The 21,520-nt window shown below is 41.8% G+C and overlaps 1 protein-coding gene across 2 annotated transcripts in view; it reads right to left on the bottom strand.

Moving 5' to 3' along the window:
• Positions 1-18,056, bottom strand: part of tnfsf11 (TNF superfamily member 11) — a 33,431-nt gene extending 15,375 nt beyond the window's left edge. The window contains exon 1 of one of the 2 annotated variants that reach the window (XM_042494914.1): positions 17,815-18,056. In XM_042494914.1, the coding sequence (XP_042350848.1) occupies positions 17,815-17,910 (96 nt within the window). In that variant the 5' untranslated portion in view covers positions 17,911-18,056. The remainder of the gene's footprint in view (positions 1-17,814) is intronic. The other variant, XM_042494913.1, reaches the window with a different exon arrangement.
• Positions 18,057-21,520: the final 3,464 nt, after the last annotated feature.

Genomic DNA, 21,520 nt, shown 5'->3' on the forward strand with positions numbered 1-21,520 from the left:
ATGATGCAAATTCATGCATCTCAGAATTACATAAAAAACTGGACTGATCTGAATGCACAGCCAGTTTGTCACATATTTCTCATAGTTTGTTCCATTTGGAGTCATTTCTCATGAGTGCATGGTACTTTTTGTCCTGTTCAGCTATTAGTCAAATCAGACAAAACCAGAATTCTGCCGAATAAAAGTACGAAATCACTAATAATTAACCTACTTGTTCCATTTGCTTCTATAGTTGTCATGTCAGTACAGTTGTTTAGACAGCAGTCTCAGTCTGAACCGGCATGACTGATGTGGTCTAAGACTCCTATCTGCTAAATACCTGGAAATACTTATTCATACAATTTATCACATCTCTTCTAAATGTTCTCTTTAAACTGGAACTGGCAAAAAGTCCCTGGCAGGCGTCCAGCTCAGAGAAAACAGGAGCTTATCAGTCCACTCCTTGCACTCCTCCCTTCACTTCTTGTAAGTTTGGACATAATTGTCATTTTTTGTTGTTGCTTTGCATATTTGTTAGTTTTAAGGCACATCTGGGTCTGGTTCCTGGAGATGCACTAGATTACTGCTTAATAAGCCACTGTCCTCCCATGAGGCACTACTGGTTGGTTGTTGATGCGAAGAAGCTGAATATCAAGTTAAGAATTCCTTAATGAGCTCATTTGTGTAGGTGCAGTCATTACCACACACTGACCTTTCCGGAGTTTTTGTGGTGCATTTTCTGAGGAATATTTCATCATTTTCATGAGAAGATCAATACTCAACACATCCTGACTTGTTAAATGGTGCTGTTCTGTTGGCTTTGTGTTTGCTTATGATGTTTAGGTAACCTTCTGCGTCAACTGTTTATATTCTGAGTTGGTGTTACAGTGAAGTCAACAACTGCACATGGTGGGATGACGCTGCCTAATTCTTTTGTCTACACAACAGCACATGGTGACGATCACAATGGTTAGGATTAGGCAACAAAGTCACCGATGGTTAGGTTTGGCAAAAGAAAAGAAAAAGCAACTCACATCCAGACACGAGGTGAACTTCTGACTCCAGCACAAAAGTCAGTTATTTGTGCATCCACCTCCCCGCCTGTCTGCTCTATAAAAACACTTGCACTCCTCATATAATGTTGTTACCGGCAGCGTCACCACCTGACCCTGTCCATTGTCCCTGTACATTTTTTGTACATGCAACCAGTTCTGTCCGGCCATGTTCAAGTGACGCCAACTGTGCGCGTTGCATGTCGACGCACCCCATATGTCGGCCGGCATATAACAACAACCCCACCGGTTCTCTCCGAGAGAGTTCTCATCTGAGGCCATCCAGCCGCGTTCCAGATGGACGCAGAAGGTGGCATTTGCCGTCACACTCATACGCCGAAAGCACTGGATGTATTTGACGTATTCGGAGTGAGACCAGGTTGCAATGCAACTCTCACCGTGGTGATGTCCCTGAAGTTCAACTGCACACCTGATTAGATGCACTGTATGTGAATTCAACAGGGGGAGAGCATAAAGGTACCAAGGCCCAACACTCCCTGGCACTGAAATTGCGAGGAACTTGTTGTTGCAGTTGAAATATTTTATTTATGCTGCACAAATGCTCAAAAACAAAATTGGCTGCCAAGCTCCATAAGACCCCTAAATGCGTGCCAGAGTTGGAATACACGTCTCTGTCCGATAGGAAGTCAGCCATCTTGGATTTTGTGTGTTAAATTTCATTTTATGAACACTTGTTTGATGATTTTCGATGCCAAAATGTCACAAAACTTTGCACACATGCTCAAACTAATAATTCCTTCAATTTGGTGGTGTAATCGGGCTTGGGCGTGACACACTGGCTTTGTAGCATCCCACTGTTTGCCTTTGAGCGCATTTTTGACGCCCTTGCTGTACTCCAAAACGTTTCTAATGTTGGGACTGCCGCAGCTGATACATATCTGACACTTTTTAGACTGATCGAACATTTTCACCAAGAACACGTTCTACCAGTCTTTCTGCACATCACTGATGCTCTCCAAAGTAAAATTCACCTTTCTCAGTGATTGACGCACAGTGCAGAAGAGATCTGAGGCATGTCTTCCTGTGTTTGCCAAAAAGTGGTTTCTTGCCAAAAAACACCCATAGATCCCCAATTAAGAGCATAATTTCAACTTTTGTCTAAAAAAGTCCATGAAATAGCTTCTCTCTGCAGCAGATGTAAGTACTTATCTTCTAATATCCTGGAGACTGAACACAGATGACATCAAACTTGGATTTCCACTATTACAGCAAATGAAACCAAAACCTGAAAAACAACGTCAATGTGAGTCATATAATGTTTGTGTCTGACCACAAATCAGGCCTTCCAACGTTAAGACACATTTCCTCTCACCTTTTATAAGTGTTCTCTCATGAGTCTTACCACAGTCTTATGCATGAGTTACTTAAAATATAAGCCCATTGTTTGGTGGTTACACCAAACAATGGACTGATTTTACATTTTGTTGCATTACACAGATTAGCTGTAGTGCTGAACAATAAACAAAAACTTTCTTCTGTCATGGTGACGTTTTATTGTTGTGATGACGATCAGGATTTATGACTGCTGTTTTGTTTGATGACGTAAATCAAAGTATTGTTTTGCAGCTATTAATGAAAAATTATCCCTGCTTGCGCATGGTGACGGAGTGACGCATTTAATATTATCTTTTACAAACTATTTGCACCGGTTTTATTTTGTCAGTCTTTTCTTTCCTCAAATGAATCATTTGACACTCTGAGAACTACTCTTATTCGCCTTCTTTCCAAGAATTAATTAGAAGATTTATACCATATCGTTAATATCTGCTGAAGTATGAAGTTGCAGCCAGCAGCCAGTTAGCTTAGCATAAAGACTGGGAACAGTGGGACACAGCTACAGTGTTTAATCAATTAATTCTTGACCGGCACAGTGACTAATGGATGACCAGCAGAGGCCCAGACTAGCAGTGTACAGTCATGTTATCACTCCTTTTCCATCAAAAACAGCTGCAGCTAGACACAAAGGTTAAAAACTGTAAAATCGTGCCAAACACTGATTTTTCTTGGCAAAAACTGACACTGATCTCTGTCATTGCCCTTCCCCACATGCAAGTAGTCTGCTAATGTATAGCTACATGCTAATGTCCGAGACATGTTTTCTTGGTTGCCGATGTTGTAAAGTGTTACCTGATTTCGGATCATATCCCTGCTGGAACATAGTAATTTGTGCTTTTTTAGGGGTTTTTTTCCACAGTAAAAAGTGAAGCTTCACCTCGGCTGCAAGCTCACAGCTAATGTACATGTAGCTACATACTAATGACAGGGAAAGATGTAATATTTTGGTTGCTTTTGTTTTTAATTTCTTCCTGATACCAGATCATATTGGTGGATCATGTTGGTCGCGGCCTGTTCTCCTTCAGAACTTTTTCCTAAATCATATCATGTGCCTCCTTTCCCTAAACCTAACCATCAGTGACTTTTTTGCCTAATCCTAACCATCTGTGCCAGCATGTGCATTTGTTGACGTCCATGTGTTAGTTGCCATGTGCTTTTGTTGCCTAAACATAACCACATGCAGCATAATCCCGCCATGTGCTTGTGTTGATATCGAGGTAGCGTCATCCCAGAGCATAAAGAGCACACACAGAAAGATACCAAGAGCAACACATGTAGACACGGATGTCCATGGCAAAGCAGCCACATGTGACGACTTTGCAGGATGTGTTTTGGAGCTTTTGCTGGCGATTTTTCCCGGTAAAAATAGACACTATTGTCTGTTACAGTCATTCCCTGGCTGCAGTGACAGTGCAGAAATATGGAAGACGTGAAAATACTGACCACTTAGAGCAAATGTCAAGAAATATGCTGATTTATCTTCTTGCAAAAAGTTAGTTGAGAAGACTGATAGCGCTCTCTCATCTGTACATTAAGTGTGAAGCCACAGCCAGCAGCCTGTTAGCTTAGCTAAGCATAAAGACTGAGAAGAGTGCATTCATGGCTCTGTCCACAAGTAAGCTGGAGTATTTCTTGACCAGCATGGTGACTAATGGGCAACCAGCTGAGCCTCCAGGAAATCTTGTGGCCCAGCCTAGTGGTGCACAGTCATTATCAGTGCTTTTTCCACCGAAAACAACTGCAAGGCCGGTGACAGTACAGCAGAGCTGTAAAGTTGTGCCAAAACAATAAAACTGATCATCCTCTGAGGATTTTTCAGGAAGAGCGATACCTCGTACACTACACGCAATCTTTTGAAACATTGTCAAAACAAAAATATTGATGCAGCCTTAACCCTTTGAAACCTGGATCAACACGGTAGCTTGTGCTACATTTCTGACACTTTTCACAGCCATTTAAGGCTTTAAAACCTGAGCAAATTGATTTGATTTCTTTAGGAAACAGCTAAAAATGCACTGCACGTCTTGGCTAGAAATGTCCCGCCATATGCAAGAAATCAGGAAAAGCCGCCAAGAAAATGAACTTTAAAAAGAGACAGAAAAGAGAGAGAGGGAGAAAATTATCTTTAAGTAAATAAATGGAGAAAATGTCCAGGAAATGAACTGATTATAATGATATATTTAATGTTAATTACATTTACATTTTTAGCACATTTTCCAAATAATTTCCTTTTTTTAACATTTAATCTTTTATTGATTTTTTTGTTAATTTTCAGGTGATATTCTTGCAGCTTTTTATAAAAGGATTATTATTTTTTGTCTGCTGCAGCGAGGACACATGGGCGCCTCTGTGCATGGGGGCGCCTGCTGTACCAGGTGACCTAATGGGCGCCCCATTCTTGTAACTTTTTAATATTTTCTTGCTAATTTGGAGTAATTTCTTGATATGCTACTCATGGGCTTCTTCTCGTATTTGAAAGAAAGTGAACCAATTTGCTCAGGTTTCAAGGGGTTAAATGAACTGTGCAGAGTCCTGTGTCCTTGTACGACAAACAACTCAAACTCTGTGTTTCAATTTCAGCTACATAACTAAAAATAGTTTTAAAAAACAAACACAACATGATACTATTAATTCCACACATCTCCTATTATAATCCGCTTACACATACATTCTCCAAAAAAGCGTGCACAATAAGGTTTTGTCACATGGTGCCACCTCCTTACAGCCGAGCGTCCACAGACGGTCCAGCGGTCACACATCGTGGCTGTTGCAGCATCTAAACATGGCAGTGGCTCCTGTTAGCCCAGAGAGTGACCTCCCTAACCTCTCCTGTTCTCCCACTGCCAGCAGAACAACAGTGTAGTATTTGAAAACCCAGCAGAAAACGAGCCTCCTTTAGGAGCAGGAGTTATTTTAGGCAGGAGCAGTGACAATGGAAAGGAGGGGTGGTTGTAGTAGGTTGGGTGAGTTTGCGAAATCCAAGCAAATTTCTGGGTGCCAGAGGAGTTCATGGGAAAAGCTGGCTTTTTTTTTTTTTATATGTGGCACCCCCTCTGGCCCCCCCCCCCCCCCCCCCCCCCCCCCCCCCCCCCCCCCACCCACCAAGCAACCCTTAAAAACCATCAATCAACAGAGGCACTTCTCTGCAAGCGCGGTAAAAACGAGAGTAATAGAAAAGATCAAATCTCATGGCGCTACAATCATTTAATACTCCATCATTATGGGCATTCTAACTTCATAAAACCACACACATGATTTCGGTTATGTTGTAGCACAACCACATTCCCCCTTTACTATTACTCTCGTTTTTACCGCGCTTGCAGAGAAGTGCCTCTGTTGATGTTTTGCCTCTGAGACGTAGCACAAGATTGACTGGAGTCTGCGCTCAGCCAGAAGTCTTCCCTGACAACGTTTCAGAGCCGGTATCTCTCCCAGGAGAACATCTGAACTCATGTCAAGGCTCCAGCGACCTCCTGCACTTGGCTGGCCGTGGCGTGGTCTTGGCATGGCCTCTGGACGTGGTACTGAGCAGTACTCTTCTCTTGGTCAGGGGGCCGCTAATACACCATGAGAAACTGTGTTTAGCTGTGGGTTTCCTGTGCCCTCAGCAATTTCCTCAAGGAGTCAAGAGCCCGGTGCTGTGGCAGGGAAGAGCAGAGGCCAGGTTTGGGAAATATTCAGGTTAACATGTTTGTTTGGGTTGTATCACACTTTTATTCATGTTGGGCTGACCCCCAAGCATGCGTCTACGCCAGTGTTACTCAACTGCCCCAGCCCCAGGCCAAACCTGGCCCCTAATAGGGCACTGGGCGGCTCCCGCAACCATTTTTTAATTCACCATAAAAATAAAGTGATTCACACTGGGAACTGTTTTGGTACTTTTAGTAAACATAAGGTGCCAGAGAGCATAAAACAGCAACAATACAGAGCTTGTTTATCAAAAAAAGTGCCAGTGGAGGATCCCCCACACCCCTGACAGAGGTCCTAAATAAGCCTCCCCAAATCCTAGAAATGTTCCAAAATCAAGAAACATCTCTTAAATCCTATAAATGTCCTTTATTCATATAAATGTCCTAAAGTCCTATAAATGACCTAAAATCACAGAAATGTCCTTAAGTGCTTCAGATGTGCTAAGATCCAAGAAATGTCCTAAAATCCTAGAAAGGTCCTAAAATCTGAGAAATCTCCCAAAACAATAAAAATCCTAAAATCCCAGAAATGTCCTATAATCCTAGAAATGTCCTAAGATCCAAAAAAATGTCCTAAAATCTTACAACCATTCTGACATCAAAGAAATTTCCTAAAAGTCAAGAAATGTCCTGAAATCTGAAAAATGTCCTAAAATTCTAGAAATGTCCCTAAATCCTACTAACATCCTGAAGTCTCAGAAATGTCCTAAAATCCTACAAGTGTCCTAAAATCACAGAAATGTCCTTAAATCCTACAAACATCCTAAGATCCAAGAAATGCCCTAAGATCCTAGATATATCCTAAAATCCTACAAGGTCCTAAAATCCAAGAAAACTCCTAAAATCCTAGAAATGTCCTAAAATCCAAACAATTCCTAAAATCTCAGAAATGTAGTATAATCTTAGAAATGTCCTAAGATCCAAGAAATGTTTTAATATCCTAGAAATGTCCTAAAATCTTACAAACGTCTGAAAATCTGAGAAATTTCCTAAAATCCTAAATGTCCTAACAGCCAAGAAATGTCTCTCAAAATCAGAATAATTTCCTAACATCCTAGAAATGTCCTAAAATCCCAGAAATGTCCTAAAATTCTTCAAATATCCTAATACCAAAGAAATGTCAAAAAATCCCAGAAACGTCATAAAATCCTAGATATGTCCTAAAATCTGAGAAACGTCCTAAAATGCTCCTGTCATTTCTCAAAAGCGGCCCCAAAGCAAAGCGGGCTGAGCGTCCCTGGTGCAGGCGCAGAGGTGTGAGAGTGTGAGAGACAGAGTTTTGGACGGCCTCCATGCCCCTGAGTTTTGCTACGTTCAGCCTGCCAGCGAGTGAAACCCGAAGCTCTTTGGGATGATGACAGAGAGCCAAAAGCCCTGAAGCCGTACAGAGAAGAAGGGAGATGAATGAGAGAGAAAGGGCAAAGAGAGGTAAAAGAAAGAGAGAGAAACACAAAAGTGCCCAAATAACTGCATGCAAAGACAAACTTGAGACAGCGTGTTTACCTTTGCCACCGGCCAGCTCCTGCATTGTTATGAACATTTGATTATCTCTGGTTTTTAAGAGCGTTCCCAGTCAGCCGTGCCCTCCTGCTCACCCCGACGCTAAACCCGGCAAACTCGCGCCCGTCCGTGAACTCTGACGTCAGCGGTTTACGCCGTCCGAGGTATCCGGGTCAAAGGTGAAGGTTCAGGGTTCACAGACAGACTGTGGAGTCACAGCGAGCCGGATCCGGTCAGTCTGGTTCTGCCCGTGGCTATTTCAGCTTCAAAGCAACCAGCATGATTCCACTGGATTCAGCCCGTTTTGAAACCAGAGGGGTCGAGATGCACGCAGCCAAATATGAGGAAATGGTTGAGCTGCTGCCTGGCATGAAAATGAGATGGCACGCAGTCTGTGCTCAGCTGCTGTCTGATTATTTTGCAAAACAAAAAAAAGAACATTCCTGCTTAAGATTTCTCCTGTACGGTCAAAACGGGACAACATTTCACAAAACAAAACATCTGAGAAAACACAACACTTCAGAAAACACATTTCACCAAACAAAACAAGGTTACAGAAAAGTCTAAAAGTCTAAAATGTCGTATTTCCAAAATAATGTTTTCTTAAATGTTGTTTTGTGATTGAAAAAAAAAAAGTTGTGTACTCTATAAAGTCGCACTGTTTTCCCAGATGTTGTGTTTTCTGAAATGTTTTATTTTCTGAAATGTTGTCTTAAATGTGTTTTCTGTAACACTGTAGTGTTTTCTAAATGTTGTTTTGTTTTCTAAATGTTGTTTTGTTTTCTGAAATGTTGTTTTAATAGTTCTATAATGTTGTTTTCTTAAATTATGTTGTGTTTTCTGCAGTGCTGTTGTTTAAATGTTGTGTTCTCATAACATTGTACTGTTTTCTGAAATGTTGTGTTTTGACCCCGAAGGCCACCATACTCCTGCATGAGGAGGACATCGAACACTGAAGGTACAACAAGCCCCGATTTTTCCGCTGTTTATTATCGCTGTCTTTTATCTGACTGAGAGGCTGCTTTGAAAACTCTCGGCATGAAGAGCAGAGAATTGTCTCTCCTCACTCCCACATCCGCTGTGGTGAGAGGGTCACTCAAAGTCTGCCATAAAACACACACACACACACACACACACACACACACTCTTGCTCCTCGCTAGAAAACTTCCTACACTGCCGCCTCCATAGCAACCCCAATGTTTACGCCCCGCTCCCCTCCTCCTCCTCCTCCTCCACCTCTCCTGTCACATCACACCGACCTGCGGTTTTATCAAAACTACGCATTTGAAGAGAAAATTGGAGTGATGATCAGCCCAAACAGGGATATTCCAGACCATTAGGCAGATCCCATTTCAGCTGATGTGTGTGGGTTGGAGAGTGTGGGAGCGTCAGGGTGAACACTGAGCAGACTATCAAAGCAGCCTCCTCTGGACTGTGTGCAGGGAAACGCAGTAAAATGACAAGTGACACCGCCGAGAGCTGGCAGCAGATCTGCGCTCGTTGCAGTTCTTATTTATTTTGAAGTAATTATCTGACTGTTATGGTATTAATGCTGCTGCTTGGGTTTCCTCTGGAGGGGAGGCACGTGGGAACAAGCTGTGGGAGGGTCACGTGACCACATCCGCCGGGAGAGGAAGAGGATGCCCTGAGAACAGCAGCGCTGTTTATAGAAAGCAGACCGAGAGGCACGAAAGATTCATAATCTAAGTTTTTTTTATATGTTTATAGGATAAAAACATTTTGGAAGAACTTTCAAAGTGATCTGCATAAAACAGATTTAAAGTAAATAGAGGAGTCCCATAAAAAGCAAGCTACAGCAGAGATATTCAGTTTACAGCCCACGGGCCAAATCTGGTCCCCAGTGTGGCCCCAAAACCATCTTCTAATTCACAATAGAAATAAATTCACACTGGGAACTGTTTTTGTACTTTTAATGTACATGAGGTGCAAAAGTACATTAAACTGAATCTAAATAAAACTGTTTTTTTTAAAAAAAAGTTCAAATGGAGGTTTTTTTTCTTTCTTTTTTGTCTTTCTTATATTTTCATTTTATTCTTTAAAAATTATTATTATTATTATTGCTAATTTCTTGCTTATTCTGGGTCATTTTTTCTTTCACTTCTCGTTGGCTTCTTCCCATGTTGTTGAAAGAAACCTCATTTGCTCAGGTTTAAAAGGGTTAATCTGCTGGACAGCCAGTTTACAAGATTTGATCCAGTCTGATCAGATTACTTTTGAACAACTGGGCCCACAATGGCACGAGATGAAAAAACTCATATTAAGAAATGTAACACAGTTTCACACAAAACGTCACGGTGGTGCTGAGAGAAAATTCAGGGAAACACCTAAATCGTAGCGTTTGAGAACAATAAATATGTTTACCAAATTTCATGGTAATCCACCCAATAATTGTTGAGCTGTCTCCGTCTGGACCAAAGTGATGGACAGACTGAGAAACCGACGCTGCCATCCCTAAAGCCATGCCACTAGCATGACTAGAAATATGCAGATAAAGACTCTGCGGGCCATGTGGGCACGCACAGCTGAAAAAAAGCTTTCCTTGTTTAAAACGCGTGTGAACACACAGGTCGCTCCCCCACACACTCAGTTTGTCAGCACTCCTGCTGCTGCTGCTTCCTCTGCTCCGTCCTCTCTGCTCCGTCTTCCTCCCGTCTCTTACATCACATCACAGACGATGTTTGCTGTCCAAATAAGACAGCAAACATTTTACCCTAACAGTGCGGAGACTTTCCAGTGACACAGCAAAGTAGCTCCAGGAATGTAAAATCACAAGGCACAAATTTAATCTTAAAGTGGTGCACGGTCCAGTGCGTCTGTGATTGCTAGTTTCAGACTAATGCAGATGTCATTTTCACAGCTGGTGCACACGCTGTGTAAAGCCGGGGACACATTGCACAACTTTCACTTTCAGACCGCGAGTAAACACTAACCGACTGGCTTCCACAGATTTTTTTAGAACGACTTAAAAATGGTGGATCATACACTTAATAATACACTTCATTTCAGGTTGCTATGATGACGGCAGTCCATGTAGATGCAGCAGCTTGTAGCTCCTCAAACCCTTGCTACTTTTTTGCTCTATTTTTCTATTTTTTTAGACTCGATGGCCCCTTCTGCTGAAGCATGGCTTTTCTATGATAGAGAGGCACTGAATGCAGTAGATTGTGAGAGGCACTGCATACGCTGAGCGGCCAGTCGGACCAGAGGAAACAGAAAGCGCCAGACAAAGAGAGGGAGGAGAGCCAGCATCAGGGTGAGGCTGACCCTTGGACTGAGACCTGTTCCTCTACCAAGCCTTGTTCTGACTAATGTCCACTCGCAGGACAATAAAGTGGCAGAGATGCTATTGAGGCTCTCTCAGCAACAGGAGATCAGAGACTGCTCTGCGCACATCTTCACAGAGACATGGTTAACCCCTAACATCCTGGGTCAAGCTGTTGCTGGACGGGCAGACCCAGTTGGGAGCCATAAGGACACAAGACTCTTATGCAAATTCAAAAAATGCACTGCAGGAATTGAATGATGCCACCAGCAGCAACATGTCCAAACAACTGGAGGGAGTTTTCATAGTAACTGCTGATTTTAATTAAGTCATCCTTCAACTCCAAAGATGGAGCAGGATCAAGGACAAATCTAATAAATCTACCTTCTACTTAACAACTGCGCCGGATGAGGGCTCATAGACTACACAACTTGTCACTCCAACTGAAGCCAACAGAGCGCACCAAACTGTCACGACAACACTCGTGAGAGCAAGAGTAAACAGACAAATGTCAAAAAGAAGAGGTAAAAGTGATAGAAGTAGAAGAAGAAGAAGTAAGACAAACAAACGTGGATGCAAGACATGAAGCAGCAGAGTTTATATTCATCACAATCTGCACTTTCCTTGAGCTGCTTCAGATGTCTTTCACAAGTTGGTGCAATTCCTTTCAAAAATATATTTAAAAAAAAGGCAATGAGCCATTTGGTACAAAATGCTCGACAAACTGCAAGAAATTTGTGACTTTAGAAAATTATATATAATTATCATAATTAAATATTTAAAATAATTTTATGAATTTATTGAAATTTTTAAAACACTTTATCCAAGTCATCCCCTTGTTTTTTGTTTGTTTACTTTTTTAACTTAGGGGAAAATGTTTTCTTTTTTTCAATGTTACAAAATTATGATTTTTAAGCACCTTTTCCAGGTCATATCCTGTTTTTCCCCTTGTTTTCAATCAATCAATCAATTTTGTTTTTTAACCCAAACTTTTTTTTCATTTTCTTTTTACTTTACTTTTTACTAATTTCTTGCTCATTTTGTGATTTTTTTTGCTAGTTTACTTCTCCCCATGTTTATTAAAGAAGTCAAGCCAACTTTGTTTCAAGGTTAACACAGGTTTCAAAACTGCCCTAAATGCATTATTTGCTATAGCTAGTTTAATGAGGGCCATATTTTTTTTTAGTTAACCTGAAATGGGGTCAAACACAGTCTTGCGTATGGGAGCCAAAAAGAGGAGGGTATGTTTTTGGCCATTGAGGCACATGTGACCAGATCAGTGAAGCATATTGTGTAAATTGGACGTCTTGGACGACCTCTTGTGCTTCAATCATCTCCAAACCGCATCTCTCTCGTGAAGCATTCATTCCTACAAAAGGAAATCCATCGCCAGTTTGGCTGCCACCGCACCGGGCTGGGAAGAAAAGGAGGATGGAGGAGGAGGAAAAGGAAAAACACCAGGGCAGGACCGACCATGACATCAGCAGGAGATGTCTCTTATTCAGTTAGCCATGTCAGGATCTCCCAGACTTGACCTCCACTTCCTCTCTGTGGTCGCATCAAAGCGGCCCGGCCCCGGCCCGAAGACACAGACCGCACTGTCATCGCCGAGGTGGGCGTGAGTGCTGAGGAAGCGCCCTGAGGTCATCGAGAAACATGATTTGTCAAGATGTTTCCTCACTGGTGTGCTGTCTAACTTACGCACGCACCTGAGTCAATAGAGCGGTGGGTGGAAGCAGACAAAAGATGAGCAGAGACACAACAGTGGATGAAGCAACCTCTCCGGAGCGATCGGTGCGCCTGCCTCTGCTGATTTCTATCCCTGCAGGGTGGGAGACGTGGTGCGCACCGGCTGAGGGACTCCTGTTGTTTTTGTGAGTCAGTCCGGCTCACTACTCATGTTCACAGATAATACCTAATGTTATTTACCTCGTAACCAGGTCCACACCGAGCTCCATGTGCTGTTTTCAATCACCAGAGAGTCAAAACAGAGCCGTCAGTTTGGGAAACACCAGCAGCCCCTCTTGACTATGATATTTCCCCTCCGCCCACGCTCCCCTCTCTCTCTCTCTCTCTCTCTCAATCATATTCAGATAAACACTCAATGATTTTAACATGATTCAGCTGTCCCCCCCCACCGACATCAGCGCTTATCTGCTGCTCTCTTTCACCGCTGTCTCTGACCCTGCGCTCCCACGCCGATGGTTTTCATTGTGTCAAGGTCTGAGCTGCCCTGGGAGCTGAAGCGTCTGAGTTATTGTCTGTCAGCGCCTGGCTTTCACACACACACACGAACACACACACACAGTTACAGCATCACTGTGTGGTCACTCCTGGAAACAAGCAGACAATAGCAGGGAAATGTCACGGGTTGTGTCCAGCTCACGTTTTGAAGGATGAGTGTTTCCAGCTCCACGGCGGTGAGTCCGTGGGATCTCTCATTAGTTGCTGCCTCACTCATAAAATAAACAGGATCAAGGAAGTCCACAACAACTTCTGTTACCATGACATCAGCAAAAACATCACAGGAGGACAGGTTTATTTATTACCAACAGGTAAAATGTACCTGGAAAGATTCATTTGAAACTAAAAGTAAAAATTACAATTTGATTTTAAAAACTAGAATTACTGCCTCTGCACACCAGTCAAGTATCACAAAGTCTGTATCTGTCCAAATGTCTTCGTCCCTGAGATATTATGTTGATTAATGGCCAGAAAAAAGTGTTTTATGTAAAATATTATGACATCACATTGAAGTTGACCTTTGACCTTTTGTATATAAAATGTCATCACTTCACTATTTCACTCTATTAGACATTTGTGTGAAAGTTTGTCAAAATTTCTTGAGTTCTGGCCAAAAATATGTTTGTGAGCTCACAGTGACCTTTGACCTCCAAATTCTAATCAGTTCATTGTAGAGTCCAAGTGGATGTTTGTGCTAAAACATCCGCTTCGGAGAAATTTCCAGGGCGTGTTTTTGAGATATCGCATTCTTGAGTGCACGTATGAGACAGACGCAGGGTCTCACATGCTGCCGCTCTGCAGCGGACGTCCTCGTCTGTATATTATGCTCGAGGTGTCCTTCAGCGTCTGCTGCAGACGTTACGGGATGCTGCTATCATGACGACAACACAAGCACATGATGGGATGATGCTGCACTCGGTTATGTTTTGGCAACAAAAGCACATGGCAGCCAACGCCGGATCGTCGACAAAAGTGCTGGCATGGACGGTTCAGCAACACGCTCTCACTCCAAACTCGACTAATGATGCCGCTCTGTCAGGACCTTCTGCATCACTAAAATCTGATATTTTAGGTATCGTTAAGCGTCAGCTGTTTACGTTCCAGGATGCCGTTACAGTGATGTAAACAAATGCACATGGTGGTCTTTACGTTTACACAGCAGCGAGGACTGTCACGATGATTATGATTATGAATTATGATTATGATTATGAATTAAATGAAGCACGTGGTAAAGTGTAGAAAACACACACACACACAAGAAGCAAACTTCATCACACTCGTACGCCAAAAACACTGATAAAGCGGCGTTATCGGATGAGTTCGGAATGACAATGTGTTGAATTAGGCAAAAGAGCCATATGACATGATTAAGGTTTAAAAAAACCAAAAACATCACATACAGACAGGAAACAAACACCAGACTCCGGCATGAAAGTCCAGGGTTTGTTGGCTCCATCCACTGGCCCTCCCTGTAGGGACCTTTGTGCTCCTTAAATCACGCTGTTAGCAGCAGCATTTTAACCTGACATCTTGTCGTGTGGATGCGACAGGTGTCGTCCAGCCGTCCTTCAGTGTATAACACCACAACCAACGGGTCTTTCTGGCTGTGTTTTTAGATGATGCAGATGAAAAAGGTGGCTTTCGGCGTTGGGATTTTGGGCCAAAAGCACTGCGAAAGCCGCGGCATCTGATGACTTCAGAGTGAGAACAGGCTGACAGATTTCACTACACGTGTTGTAGATGATATGATGTAATTTAAGGCCGTGACTTCTCCTCTTTTAACCTCCTTGCATGACGAGTTGTTAACCTCATCTGACTGGGCTGTGGGGGCATGTAAGGCAAAACAGTTTGCAGCGTTGTTCTCGACATAAAAGGATGAAGAAAAAAGTAGCTCATGAAGCAGCTGAGCATAAACAAATTCCTGAGGTACAGAAAAATATTTACATCCCTTACAAGATTCAGGTGGTGGAACTGCAAAATGTAAAACGACTCCAACGCTTCCTTCATAAATCCAGTGGGAAACTTGGATGCTAACATAAAAAAAATCTTTGCATGATTAGATTTTCCACTCCATTAACTTTCTCAGTTAAACAGTTGGATTATGAAGTTTTTGGCCTGCAGGTTTGCAACCGCCGCCCAAAAACATCCATCACAAGCTCCAGCAGAAAATTAATTTCTGCATTAGCTTTATGTCAAAAAACTCTGGAAGTGCCTCAACGCTCTGCATGCTACAGCACAGTAGGTCATCCAGCACGACCTCAGACCCACCTCCGTGATTCAGCCCCTCGGCTCATTAACCGCTCGCACCTATTAGTTCATGGTGACGACACAAAGAGCACCAGGAAGACAAGAACAAAAAAACAAAACAAAAGCCTCGCAGAGATGATGTAGCTGGTTTTCCCCTCTCCAGCACAAAGCCCAGTACAGTATATCACGGATTCCATGAGCTTGACTCAAACGTCCCCCCTCCTCCCCCCTCGTCCACTGGACTCTCCCAACAACCCGACCGTTTGTTGCTGTTGGGAGGGAAGTGATGTCAGTGACTCACAGATCGACACGGTGAGGGGGAGATACGCCAAGCCGGGACCAAGCCTATGTGATGTCAGAGACTGTCTGTGTGTGTGTGTGTGTGTGTGTGTGTGTGTGTGTGTGTGTGTGTGTGTGTGTGTGAGACAGACTGAGGGTGGTATGTCACTGGGCTCCTGTCTGTCTCTCTATATTGCTGACTGATAATTTTCTGCACAATAACTGCTCCTTGCATTGGCAGTGTGTGTATGTGTGTGTGTGTGTGTGTGCAGTAATCTGCCCGTCACAACAGATTAACCCTTAGGGGCCTCTTTACTCTAACACACACTCTGTGGACAAAGTGTGCTTTTTGAAAATCAAGCTTTAAAAAATATTATACATTAATATTTTTTCTATTTTCACTAAGTTTTTTTTTTAAAATCAACATCAGTCCTAGTCAGAAATATCAAATATTCATTAAATTTTAAAAGTTTTAACCCTTTAAATGCCAAGTTTTTGTCATCATGCCACTATGTTTTTAGATGAACAATCAACAACAACAGAAAAGAAAACATACAACATGTAAAGTACATGCTGATTTAGAAAAACACTGATTGTGACAGGTCACCTAGTGGAAATAGTGTGTTTTTAAAAAAGAAGACATCATCGGGTGGAAAACACTAAAAATGACAAATTTCAAGTTAAAAGCCCAGAATGACACCCAGAAATAATACAAGTCATGTTTTTCTGCTTTGATGGCTGTGGGATCAAAAATGTCAGTTTGAATGGGTTTCAATGGAGCATTTTTTGACCTGAACAGTCTGAATGTAAATATTTAGCTTCCACTGTGTATTTTAGACTTATTGTAGGAGCTGAGCTGCCAGATGCATGGACACAGCCAAAATGATAAAAAAAAGAATGAAAAGCGTGTAAAATGTGCAGTGCAGTCCCTTAGGGTTTGTAAAAGCATCTGATTTCCATGTCAAACTGCTGCTGTATCTGCAGCTCCACTTCTGTGAAACTGTTGCAATCTCTGATTAGGGTTTCTGTGGTCGTGTCTCAGTCTCCTGGATGCTGGAGACTCACTCGGCTGCGGCCACCTAAAGCATCAATTGACGCACTGTAAGTAATAGTTGGTCTGTGTCACTAAACCACTTGTCCAAAGCAATGTTCTCTTACAACATCCAGGACACGTACTGATAACATATCTACTGAAACCTCTGCAAGGAAGAGGAAGAGAATATTTTACATGTGATGATAATAAGAAAAAGATATTTTGAACCAGTAGGATGATATTTATGGTCAGGACAGACATTAGGAATTTTGGGCCGGGGGACAAAGTTAAAATTTGAATCAAACAATACCCAAATTATGCAATTCCAAGACTGTTAAGGGACCTTAGTATACAGAAATATTAAACATACTATTCTGAAAAATGGTAAGGAGCTGTACTTAATTTAAAAGAGTAGGGGGGTGGCTGCGGTAAAATGCATGACCCTCCCTTCAACATAAATTGCAATATTTCACAGTTTCCGATGATGATTTATGGTGTAATTTTGTAATTTTTTTTTAAGAAAACATGGCTTAAAAACCCAGTTTTGCATTCAAAATACTATCACATAAAGGGATAGTTCACCCAAAAATGAAAATTCTGTCATCATCTACTCTCCCTCCGATGAAACGTCGGATGCGGTTTTATAGTGCACAATAACACTCCCAGAGTTTCACAGGGAAAAGGCTTTACACTCATTTCCCAAACAACTGAATCAAATCGTGACCAGGATTCAGAAAGAAAAAAAAATCAATTAAAAAAGTGTCTCCATACTGCTCATCCTAAGAAATGCAACTGTCCTGAAGCCCAAATGTGCCAAGTTGTTTTGAAAAACGTCATGTTGTCATGTTTTTGGGCTCCATTATCGCTTGGATACACGGCCTTGGATTGGAAACGATGACAGCTGGTGCTGTGGCTGCAATAGAAATAAAGCTGCTAATGTTTTGAACATCCATCGCCATGGTTACTAGAACGTTATCACCAGAGATGAAGTCACAAAACATAACTCAATGGAAACACAGTCATCTTGCAAATGTGTTTTGACATGCTGAAAAGTTTTGCACAAATCTGGAATGAAAACTCGCCTAGAGACCACTGTACCTAACCGACGAATAAAGTAAACTAAACACGTACAAATAAATGAAATGACTCACCAAACAACCAGTACACAGCGGCGCTCTGGCATCTTGGTGCAGAACGATCCTGAAGTTGTGTAGATGGCAGCAGCAGCTCTCTGCGTCCGTCAGCATGTGTTTACACTCACGTCTGCTCCGTCTGGCCTCCAGTTTCTACAAAAGTTTCTCCCCTCTTTATTTTTTAGCCTCTTCAGTCTCTCTCTGCAAAAGTTCTTCTTCTCACGTCATTATATTTATATTATTATTTATATTAATTATTTATGAGTAATTTGTGCGTTTTGAATTTGCTGCTGCCTCGTTGAAGTCGTCCTGACCGTGTGCACACACACACACACTTCATTGACTGCACCTGTGACAATTATCCAGAGCTGCCCTGCTCGCTGCTCTATCTCTGAGCTGACACTTACTTGAAACATGAAGAAAAAGCCCCAAAAAAAGCCTAAAAATTGGTTTGATCTCTATCAAAGATATGCCAGGAAGGGAATGAGCAATGACAGAAGTGATGCAAAAAAGAAATTAGTACAAACCCCCCCCAAAAAAACCCCAGAAAAGTAGTAAAAAACAAACAAAACAAAACAAAATTAAATAAAAACAAAAAGCATGGAAATGACCCGGGAAAAGTGCTAACAAAATTCTAATAGTTTTGTAAAATAATTTTAAATATGTGATAATAATCATTATTCCTGTTTTTTTTCTTTTTTCCCGGACATGTCTCCTTAGATTTTTAAAAATATTTTTTAAATCTACAAACTTCTTGTAATTTTCTTGCGAAGTTGCTCTTTTTTTTTTTTGTATTTTGTTTTTTAAAGAAGTCACACCAATTTGCTGCAGGTTCAAAGTTTAAACACGTCAAACATCAGCACTGAAAACTGATTTTGCTCCGTGTTTCAAAGGGTTAACGTGATGAAATGCCACACCTGTCAGGTGTATGGATTGTCCTGGAAAACGAGAAGTGCTCACTCACGTCGATATTAGCTATTTGGGGAGACTTCTTAAATCTGTGAATAAACCTGTGAAAGACGGAGACAAAGAAATAAATGTTGAATTAAACATTTTTTCACAAAGTTTATTTTGCTCAATAAACAGTGAATATGTACATACTGAAATGTGTTTTTGGTTTGTCCCCACATCAGTTAGTAATGGGACTTTCCCAATTTATTTTTACTCTTTCTTTGTGCGCTCACTTGCGTGCTGCGTCCCTGGGTGCGGACACAAGGGTGCAGACAGAGGGACACCCTGATGATCCAGGCATGAAAATAGCGTTGTCTTGGGTTTAAAATAAGATAAATTAGCCAAATAAAAGCATGAATAACCTGCACATCATAAACCGCGACACTGGGTGACCTCGAACTTTATCCGAGGAACGAATGTTAAGAATCTGAAAAATTAAAATCCCTGAATCTGTCTGCAGCCGTGAAGATCAACCTGCTTTGCTTTGGGGCCACAAAATGACCAGAGGCCAGGGGCCAGGGGCCAGGGGCCAGGGGCCAGTCGCAGCTGCCAAACAGGTCTCTAGGATTTTTGGACATTTCAAAGAGTTTTTGACATTTCAAGTTATATGGACATTTTGGATTTTAGGACGTTTCAAGTACTTGAGGATGTTTTGAGGATTTGAGGACATTTCGAGGATTTTAGGACATTTCTAAGATTTTAGGATGTTTCAAGGATTTGAGGACATTTTTAGCATTTCAGGACCTTTTTAGTATTTTTGGACTTTTCTAGGATTTCAGGATGTTTTAAGGATTTTCTGACATTTATGGATTTTAGGATGTTTTAAGGATTTAAGGGCGTTTCTTTGATTTTAGTGTGTACATAAAGCACAAAAACAATCCTGAGTGTGAATCTCTTTTTTAAACTGTGAATTAGTAAATGATCGAGGGGCTTCCCGGCACTTTGGCAGGGGCCAGATTTGACCCGTGGGCTGTAAATTGACCATCACACATCTACGAGATAAAGATTTGTCACGTCGCTCAGCAGCAGGAAATTCCAGTTTTGCACTCTTTCTCACTAACTCTTTTCTCTCACGAAGAGGGGACAATTTGCAGAGATTTAAATCTCCCCCCCCACATCTGCCCTGATATGAAACCTTCTGGAAATGACTTCACTCGCTCAGGTCGCCCACGAGCTGAGCCCGCCAGATCCCTGTATGGCCTCTTGTTGTCTGTGAGCCGCTCAAAAGATCAGAGATGTGCTTGTCAGACACATTCCTCGCCTCCTGTATCACTGCACAGCCTGCAATTAGCTATTCCCACCTCCCTCCTCCTCCCTCTCTCGTTCTTCTTCTCCCTCCGTATCACACAGACACCTCCATTCATGCTCCTCACAGAGAGCTGACAGGTAGCGGCCATTGTAGCTAGCATCACCTAATTATATATTTGTGCGTGTGTGGTGCGGTCTAATCACACAGCAACAATGGCTGTTTTGTGCCGCTGTATCCAGGCATGAGCGAGGAGTGCAGCTCTGTTATTGAGACCGGCTTCAGCAGACACACATGCCTTCTGTTTCCTTTGGCACCTGCAGCACAGGTAACGGCGAGGAGGAGGAGCGGCTCAGGCTCGTAAACTGACGGCCTTGTAATAGCTGAGGAGGAATCACTGAAGTTTACCAGCAGCCTGTTATCTCTGAGAAACCACTCTGCAGAGGTGCTCATCATTTTAGATTTAAGAGAAAAGACAAAACTTTCATCAGTGCTAAAGACTGACTTTGATGCTCCACTGCTGCTGTGACATAACCAGCTGCACGTAATGACTGTTTTTATTTCTTAACAGACGTGTGGACTCGACTAACACGACTTGATTTCGAGTCAGACTTGAGTCCATGTTAACTCTGCGAACTATAACGAGGATAAAATCATTTAACACAGCTCGTTCTCAGTCCAAAGTCGTCAAAAACTCACTTTTGCAGCGCTTTTGGCATAAAATCCCAACGCCAAAAGCCACTTTTTCGCGTCGGCATGATACGCAGCTTGATGGCGTCAGCTGAGAAAGCAGCTGGATGGAACAATTTGGGGTTATTATACGCTGCAGCAGCATGAGACGCACACGGGCGCTGTCACTTGCGAATGCCACCAGACAGAACCGGAGTTTTGAAGCTGGCTGAAGTAGTTTTTTTTGGGTAGTTTTAATCTTTAAAAAAATGCATTTTATTTCATGTTTTGCTTTTAAAATCTTAACATGCAAAGTAACTTCAGCTAACTGATACATTTAGTGGAATCAAAGCAATTAGGACAATATTAAATATTTAAAATAATTTTTGGTTTGTGCACAAACATTTTAATTTGTGAAGTAGTTATTTAATGATAGTAGTGGAATTAAAAAAGTACAAAATTTGCCGCTGAAGTGTGGCGGAGTAGAAGTGGAAAGTGGCAGGAAATTAAAATATTCAAGCGATGTGAAAGTTCTTCAAATTTCTACTTATGTACAGTACTGGAGTAAATGTACTTAGTTACATTCAGCAGAGGGACACACAGAAACTGAATTTACAGTAATTGGGATTAATGCACAAGTCTAGTAGTGTTTCTTTCAGCCTGAAATCATTATTGTCACACTGAAACATGATCTAAATTTAATTTAATGATATTCAGGCTTTTTTAAATGTTTCTTGAATGTAAAATTTATTTCTTCTTGCACTAGGCAACAATATGTGGTCTAAAAAAAGCGTTTTCTCTTTTCTCGGTAAAAGCGCTCTCGACCTCTCCTAAAATGTTCTCTTACCTAAAAAAAAA

The sequence above is a fragment of the Plectropomus leopardus genome, chromosome 10, assembly GCF_008729295.1.
Source record: "Plectropomus leopardus isolate mb chromosome 10, YSFRI_Pleo_2.0, whole genome shotgun sequence".
Classification (NCBI taxonomy): domain Eukaryota; kingdom Metazoa; phylum Chordata; class Actinopteri; order Perciformes; family Serranidae; genus Plectropomus; species Plectropomus leopardus.